This window comes from Phaseolus vulgaris, chromosome 2, assembly GCF_000499845.2.
Source record: "Phaseolus vulgaris cultivar G19833 chromosome 2, P. vulgaris v2.0, whole genome shotgun sequence".
Taxonomy (NCBI): Eukaryota; Viridiplantae; Streptophyta; class Magnoliopsida; order Fabales; family Fabaceae; genus Phaseolus; species Phaseolus vulgaris.
The window spans coordinates 23,374,446-23,383,431 of NC_023758.2; the positions used below are offsets into that span (position 1 = coordinate 23,374,446).

Below are 8,986 nucleotides of genomic sequence, written 5' to 3' on the forward strand. Positions count from 1 at the left end.
TTAACACGATATTTCCTTTCCTGAAAATACTATGTCTTGATCACACTTTCACCTCATTACATACATCATTTAACACATCAATGCACCAATCACATCATATTTTAAACTTTGTAAACAATCAAAATATATCTCAAAATTCACTTAAACACATAACTAAGTTCCAAATATATGCTCTCTAAATTATCCATCATCTAAAATCAAACAACCAATTCTCATCGAACATCACATTTTAAGTAATTCAACAACTATTCAAATACAACTCAACTCATTTATATCACCATTCAAACACTTTAAATTCTCAATCACAAACACTTTTAATAATTTATTCACCTTCAAATCAATATATACAATATTCAAAATTAACCAATTCAGTCAATATTTTACTTTACTCTTAAAAGAGACAATCCTGCAAGCAAAAATTGGAACTGGTGACCACGTCACCCCTATATCTAGATCTTCTAACCTAGTCTTATATTGAAAAGAATAAGACCAGCTTCCCTTACCTAAACTTTAGCAGATGCTCACTAAGAGCTCCAAATCTACCAAAAACTTAAAGGTAATTAACCTGCACCACAAAGTCCTGATAAAAAATTTAACTATATAACTAGGACCCTGAGTTAACACAAATTAACCCTGAAGCTAAAAGAGTCACATGCAAATCCTATGCAGAGACAACCCTATCAAGTTCAAAACTTGACTAAAAGAAAAGGGCAAAAATGAACTTACTCTATTGAAGCTTTTGATTGAGCAATCTTGTAGAGTTCACTGCCAGGAGTCCAATGGCAGACTCCGATCGTCAAACTGATAGGTGAGGAGGTCAGAATCGTAGAGAGAAGGAGAGGAAAGGAAAAAGGAACAAAAATGAACTTACTCTACCAGAGATTTTGATCGGACAATCTTGTAGTCTTCGCTGCCAGGAGTCTAATGGCGTACTCCGATTGTCAAATTGATGAACGAGGATGTCAGAATCTTAGAGAGAAGAGAAAGGAAAGAAAAAAAGGAAACTTTTAGAGAGATGGTAGTTCTTTTAAACTGAAACCTGAATAACTGAATTTTCTATTTATATGTTCTTTTAATTTTAATAATAAAATATTCATGTGTCATTTAAAATATACCACTTCTACTCTAAGGTTATTTTCTAGATCTTTACAACTAGGCATTAAAAGTGATTGGGAGCAGGTAACAATATGGTAAATTATTTTATAATTATTTCACATATATGTATCTTAACACTAATCTATGTGAACCTTATTTTGTAATGTAGTTCTTTATGAATGAGCAAGCACTGCCTTCGGCTGCCATAAATTATGTGAGACATACTTGAGTCACATATTTTCCTTAATTTTTATAACTCTAGGATAGCTAAGAATTAGATAGATATAGAAATATAGATAAAGTTATATGTTATTAGTGCTTGTAATACATTTTTATCAATATATATAATTTGATTCTCTAAATTTATGTATTTGTCTTACTGAGTTATAATTGAACAGATCAATTTAGATGGGAATTAACATTAAACAAAATGTACTAAAAAAATGACCGTCTACAACGGTGGCTATCACCAAAGCTGCCGTTTTATATGCTTCGCAAAGGTGTATAATGGTGGATAAGGTAAATAGCCGTCATTTTCGGTCATTGGATGTGCTGAGATAGGTTGGGTATAAAAGGACAACTATGGTAAAAGTCATCGTTTTACACCTCATGCATATATTATATATGCATGTTATAGGGAGGTGTAAAACGACAGCTTTAACCATAGCTGTCTTCTTTATTTGAATCTAAGAAGGCAGCTAAATAGTCGCCTTCTTAACTCTAAGACATAAGACTACGTGTTGAACAACAACGGCTAGAAAGCCACCATTTTTAACCTTTTCTACACAAATGATAAGCAAAAGCCCCAAAGTAATGTTTAATTATAAACCATTAAAAAAAATAGAAACTTTAAATTTTCATGTGATAATTTTAGTATGGAATATTATGTTGATCAAGAGTGATCAAATGCTTTGAAGAATCCAAATCCAAGGTGTTTGATGAAAAGCTGGTGTTGTTGCTATGTGTGGGTGGGATCTGGGTAGATTAAAGTGTGATCCACTCTTTTATTGAATCTAAAACAGATGTGAATTAAAACCTTTTTGAAATTCTATGTTTTTCCAACTAAGTGAAAAACAACCTGTTGTTTTGTCGAATCAACCAGTTGTTTTGTTCTTAGATGTTTTGAAAAAGGTTGAAAGTTGTTTGACTTGGTTGACTAAACTGTCAAACCAAATCAATCGGTTGTTTCGTGGTTTCAACCGATTGTTTCTTTGAAAATCCTAACAAAATTCTGTTTTTGATTGGTGAATCTATTTTAAATGATTTCTAACTGAATACGCTCCTTCATTAAATGTTTTGACCAATCTTTGAAAAATATAAATAGTTTGTTATATGTTTCTAAAGAGTAAGAAACAGTTTTGAGAAATTCAGTTTGACAAATTTGATCTCAAGTTTTCAAGATTCACATCAAGCTTTGGATTTTCAAGAGAGAGTGGAATAGGATTGCAATTGTATTCTTTTCAGATTGTACCGTGATCAAGTGTAATCCTTTCTCAACCTTCTGTATTTCTGTTGTTGTATTGCCAAGGAGTGTTGTGTGTTCTTGAGTGTGGTTTGCCAAAGGTAGTGTGTTTCTTGAAGGGTTCAAGGTCACTACTTTGGTGTGTGGTGTTTTGTAATCTGGTTTGATTGCTTAGTGGATTACCAGTGGTTTCTTGGAACTGGATGTAGCTCTTGTTGTAAGAGTGAACCAGTATAAACTGTTGTGTGCATTTCTCTTTCTCTTAAACTCCTTTAAATTATGTTTTTAAGTTGTTTAAGTTTTAACTGGTATAAACAACCGATTGATTCGAAGAAACAATCGATTGTTTTTCTGTGCTTTGCTTTAAAACAATTTGTGTTCTTGGCTAACTTGATTCCTCTTCTGAATTTCTACACAGAATTTCATTAAACCTTCAAAAGTTTTCAAAAATCTCATAAACAATTCACCCCTCTTATTTAAGGTCATATTTTCTAACATATTAATCCACAAGGGTTTGTTCAGTGTGGGAATTTAAATTTAAAGTATTAAAAAACGCATGGTTCTAATTTGTTGTCACCATTATAAAAAAATTGGAATTCTTTTCATTTAAGAGAAATAAGTAAAAATATATAGCAAATATTTTCTTTTAATATTTACAAAAATATATGTACTTGATAGAACATTGATTATGTACATATATATATACTACGAGCTTTTTTAAAGATATTAAGTTATTTTGTGAATAATGTTAATATAGTTATTCTTTATCTTAATATTTATTTATTTTTAAATTCTAATTATAATCCAAGCTCGGTTAGTATTTTAATGAATCAAACGGGACAGTTAATTACAAATTTATTTGTTGAGTACCAAAGTTTCCATAGGATATTCACAGAATCACTCAATTACCAATGATGTTCTGACATTGTTAGTGAGATTCAAATCCTAGTGGATATAGTTTCAATGCTTATCAAATGAACCAACTAAAATTGTGTTTTTATTTTTGTTGCTGTTTATGTAAACACGTACCTATTGCAAGTGTGTAGGTAAAAGCAAGGCTAATTAATTATTTAGTATAAAACATAAGAAAGTGAAACCAAACACTCTATAAAATGCCTTGAAAGTAATAAAATGGAGCACATGATTACCAAGAACATCACTTCAAAGTAACAGTGCATGTAAGGTAGTTGTAGTTGCCAACATAACATTCATTCAATCATCCCTTAAAATATTATCACTATTTTTTTTTTCTGTAGAGAAGGTGTTTAAACAATGGAGTTATTATGGCTCTGGGGTGGTCCCCCTCTCTATACCCTCAATAAATTGGTGTTGTTATTTGGTTAATAAGCAAAGTTTAATGGGTTTAGAATAGGTAGAGTCAACAATCATATCACACAAAAACTAGCATATTGAAGTCATGAAAGGAACTGTTTCCTTGAAATGAGTTGCAGAGAGAATATTAATTAGAAAGTTAGAGAGCTATAAAGAAGTTCTGAGATAAACTATCATTTATTATTTAGTCATATGAAACACTTAGGTATAGTAGAAAAAAAAAAAGCATTTGAATGTAATTATTTAAAAATGAATAGGAAGAAGAAAAAAAAGGAGAGGAGAAAAGGGTTGTGTGAGTAGGAGTTTACTCTATATGGTTGCAAAGTGAGTGTGTATAAGATGGAAAGAAGAAAAGCAAAAAGAAAATGGGAGCAGTAGAAGTAGAAGGCTAAAGAGAGAGAGATATGGAATGATCTTTGTGATGTATGTTTGGAGATACGGGTGGAAAATTAGTGCAAGAAGATGATTACCCGTAAGACTAGGGAGTGTACCACTGCGGCTGTGAGGTCTCTTTAGCTAGGTCACACACTCCCTTATGAGGTAAGCAGTTCAGGATTTTGGATGAGTGAGAGAGAAGAGAGATGAAGGAGTTGGAAGGTAAATCAAAGAGAAGAATGTGAGCATTTAAAATAATATGAAGAATGAGCAATGCCAGATTGCCATGTAAATGCATGATAAGGAAAGCCAAATCTCATGATGGCGGTGTCAAAATCAACCAAATTATGCAATCTCCAAAAGTTGAAACATAGAGACACGTACACGAAGGATTCAATAACGTTCAAATCACTAGTATATTGTTTCCAATGTTTTTGTTTTGTATCAAACATCAAATGAACCAGACGGTTACAACAGAATGAGTTCAGAAAGGAAAGATTGAATAGTTCCATCCACACTAGTTTCCCTCATTGGTTCGTTTTTATGTAAAACTTGTACAATGGTACTATTTTACTGTACACTTATATGCACGAGATTAGGTTCAAGCTTTTCTTGCCTTTCCATCCACCTCATTCATCTCCTCAAACCCTACAAATTTAAATTTATTCTTTTTTCTAAATCTATATTCCTCTATAGTATTTTAGGTTCTTCAAAAAATATATACGAAAGCAAAAAAACACTCTTCTTTTTCATTTCCTTACATACATATATACCTTTTTTTATTATTATTGTGAATTTTGGAGTTATATGCGTAAAAGTATAATGTCCCAACAGAAGCATATTACGCACCCACATGGCATGACATGACCCATTTCATTAGTAAATAAAATGATCCACATGAATTTTGTTGTGGATAATTTATTATATTTATGAATTTATTGCAGTGGAGGAGGAGGATAGTTATTCTCTCTCACTCACTTTCAAAGGGTTGGGTTAGAAACAAATGACATAAAAGAATCTTAACATAACACTATTTCCGTTTTAGAGTAATTGTAATTTTATTCATTTTTATAAAAAAATTCAAATCATTTGGTATTCGCAATTTTTGGCCTAATTTCCTCAAAACGAATTCTATTGTTTTACTGTGCAATTAAGAATAAGTTTTGATTAGAAAAAACAAATTATTTTAGTTAACATAAAACTCACCTTTTGTTTAACGGAACAAAATTTTAAAAAAAGAACTACCTTAAGAACGCGTCTAAGTATTATCACTGGAGATGACTTTATCGTACGATAAAGTGTATTCGCTTTATGCCAAGAAAAAGAAAACCGTTAATATGTGATATATTGTCATTTTATTTGTTATTTAGAGAGATAAATTTTTTTAAACATTAATTATTGTAATTCACAAGAAAGATTAGTAAATATTTATAGGTTGAAATATCGATACATAAGGATATTATTATTAAAAATAATTATTATTCTAAGTGATAAATAAAAAAAATAGAGAAAATGTGAAAATGAAGTTAAAATGAGGGAGAAGAAAGAATTGATAGAAGAAAATGAATTTTGTGTGTGGTTGAGGATTAATAAGTTGAAAGGTACATATAACCAAAGCAGAGTTTGAGAAGAAGTGTTTACATTGTTTTTCTGTTTTTGGTGACTGTTTCTTGTGTTGAAAGTGCAGCATGCGAAGAAAGAATTAGAAAAGAGCTTTTAGGATCCCTTTTCTCTCAATGCTGTATATTCAAAATCTTTGTCACATAGGGTGTAGTCTTCATAGCACACGCATCATCACTGCAAGTACAACTTCAAAACCTCTACTTCTTAGACCATTTACATTTCTAAATAAATAATATATACATAAATTAAAAAAAGCTAATTTTATCATTCAAATATATAAAAATAAGCCAAAGAAAAGCAAAAAAAGAAAAAGAAAGTATCAGCATAAGATTTACATGGTTCTTCATGCATTGGTTGGGAATGATGAGAAGTTCAGAAATACATTTTTAAGTACAGAATATCTTGGTAGGTTTTAGAGTAGGGTTTTTTTGATGTGTGTATATATAGATATAGATAGATAGATATATATAAAAAATAAAAAATTTATATACATGTGTGTAGGGGCCATGTGTGATATCTGTCTCCATGAAAAGAAGAACCTATTGAACACCCAAATCACAAGCCGCATCATTCCATTGCCATTCATTCATTCATTCAGAACATCTACTTTTTTGCTTTCCTTCCATCCAAAATATCATTTCATATCATACCTCATTTTTCTCACTGTGTGTGTGAGTATGTGTGCAAAAATACTTTATTTCATATATACCTGGTGATGCCTTTTCGTCCAAGTAATTCCTGATAGTACCTTCACTTTCTAAGCTCTCTTTTGTCCCTTCCCTTTTTATGAACACCACTCTGTCAACCTCAGTCCTTCTCTCCCAGATATTTTATTTGATTTTCTCTCTTTATCACTCCATGTACTATGTGCCTGTGCCTCATCTATCACACCTATTATAAGTTTATAACCCCTCATCACCTCACCTTCATTCCCTCCAATTCATGCACTCTCTTCTCTCCCTCACCTCACCTACCCTCTCATTCTCTCTATCCAACAACCCACATTCTTTTTTGTTTTTGTTCGCTTCTCTTTGTTTCCACTCCATCATGGAACCTCAACAACCACAAGGGAGCCAACCAAACGAGGATGGTGGCAGTGGAAAAGGGGGCTTTCTTAGCAGGCAAAGTAGTACACGGTGGACTCCCACAACCGACCAGATAAGAATATTGAAGGACCTTTACTACAACAATGGAATTAGATCCCCAAGTGCAGAGCAGATTCAGAGGATCTCTGCTAGGCTGAGGCAGTACGGTAAGATTGAAGGCAAGAATGTCTTTTATTGGTTCCAGAACCACAAAGCTCGAGAAAGGCAGAAGAAAAGGTTCACTTCTGATAATGTGCCCATGCAAAGACCTGCCCCAACTAATGCTGCTCCTCCTTGGAAACCTGATCAAGATCCTATTCATACCAAGTATTCCAACATTTCTTCTACAGGTAAACCAACCAACCTTATATTCTTCAAACCTCTAACTTCTTATCTCAACTTACTTCCTTTTGGGACAAGAACAAAAAACAAACTTGTTTCTTAATTAAATATATATGTCTCACCTTTTACTGTGGCTCTGTGTATATATGCAGGGATCTCTTCTGCATCATCTTCTTCTGTTGAGATGATTACTGTCGGGCAGATGGGGAATTATGGCTATGGTTCTGTACCCATGGAGAAAAGTTTTAGGGTAAGTTAAAATGACTCCTAAGTTTGGATTTTATATTTGAGCCTCAAAGACTTTCTGTAATTTTTAACTCTCCTATCGTTGCTCTCATCAATGCGCATGTAGCTTTGTGATGCATTAAATGGAAAGTAATATCCATGATCCATCACAATCCATGTGCAGTGCACAAGTAAGTGATGATCTTTAACAACAAAATGGAGCGACAATCAGTCCTTTACACTGTTCATACCTTGAAACTTCCATAAAAGGAAGAACCAACCCCACTGGTCCCTTCACTCTTCTAAAACGACAAAGCAATGTATGAAAACATTTCATGAAATAAAAGCTACATTTCTCTTGAAGCCACCAACTCGAGAGAGTGAATACAGATAGCATTCAAAGTTCAAACCATAGTTCGCCAGCTCATAACTAGTTACCAGATTTAGAGATTAAGAGACTAGATTTAGAAATATTTTGTACAAAGAGTTAAACCATTTCATTCAATCAAGTGTTGGTTAATTCTTCATTTGTTTTGAACCCTTTCCATTTTTCAGGACTGTTCAATATCTGCTGGGGGTAGCAGTGGCCATGTTGGAATAAACCACAACTTGGGATGGGTTGGTGTTGATCCTTATTCCTCAGCCTACGCCAACTTCTTTGATAAAATAAGGCCAAATGAAGAAACCCTGGAAGAAGAAGAAGAAGAAGAAGAGGAAGAAGAGGAGGAGGATGGGGGTGCTGAGATTGAAACTCTCCCTTTATTCCCTATGCACGGCGAGGACATTCATGGCTACTGCAACCTGAAGTCTAATTCTTACAACTATGATGGAAACGGGTGGTATCATTCTGAAGACGGGTTCAAGAATGGTTCTCGTGCTTCTTTGGAGCTCAGTCTGAACTCCTACACTCGCAGATCTCCAGATTTCGCTTAATATATACTCAACTTATTAATTATTATAATTATAAGATGATAACGATAGCCTTTCCTAATTAGTTATCATTTTACGATTAATTGTAGTTATTAATGTTTCTGTATGCATGTTTAGTCAGTTATGATTAGTCAGTGGACAAATGTAATCATCTCTAACTGTGTTCAGTTCAAGAGCTGTTCTCAAACTGACACATGTTATGCACGGGGAACTTAATGGACTGACACTGACTAATTAATCATACTTATCTTATTTTGTCCATCTTCCCAAACATTCTTTCATTAATTTGCTAATTGAAATGATTGGCCTTAGAAAAAGATAACAATAATTAATAACAGTGATGATGAAGATAAGCTTATCTCAAATTCACCATACATAAAACAAAGAACAATACAACAATTTTTCACTGTGACTACTACTACTATTATTATCATTATTGATTTTCCCTTCGAATTACTTTATTGATTTTAAGTTTTATTTTTATGTTCTCAATTTTCACATTGAATTTCATGTGGCT

The 8,986-nt window shown here is 32.8% G+C and overlaps 1 protein-coding gene across 1 annotated transcript; it reads left to right on the top strand.

The window, feature by feature from the left end:
• The first annotated feature begins 6,705 nt into the window (after window positions 1-6,705).
• LOC137809653 (protein WUSCHEL) lies at window positions 6,706-8,740 on the top strand. The gene is made up of 3 exons (XM_068610752.1): window positions 6,706-7,322; window positions 7,467-7,564; window positions 8,095-8,740. The coding sequence occupies exons 1-3, from the start codon at window positions 6,830-6,832 to the stop codon at window positions 8,470-8,472; spliced, it is 969 nt and encodes a 322-aa protein (XP_068466853.1). The 5' UTR covers window positions 6,706-6,829; the 3' UTR covers window positions 8,473-8,740.
• The last annotated feature ends 246 nt before the right edge of the window (window positions 8,741-8,986 follow it).

Bases quoted from the DNA above. Each gene is read 5' to 3' on its own strand.
- LOC137809653 (XM_068610752.1), top strand. From the start codon at position 6,830: ATGCACTCTCTTCTCTCCCTCACCTCACCTACCCTCTCATTCTCTCTA. The intron at 7,323-7,466 runs GTAAACCAACCA...GTATATATGCAG, and splicing joins TTCCAACATTTCTTCTACAG to GGATCTCTTCTGCATCATCT. The intron at 7,565-8,094 runs GTAAGTTAAAAT...TCCATTTTTCAG, and splicing joins CCATGGAGAAAAGTTTTAGG to GACTGTTCAATATCTGCTGG.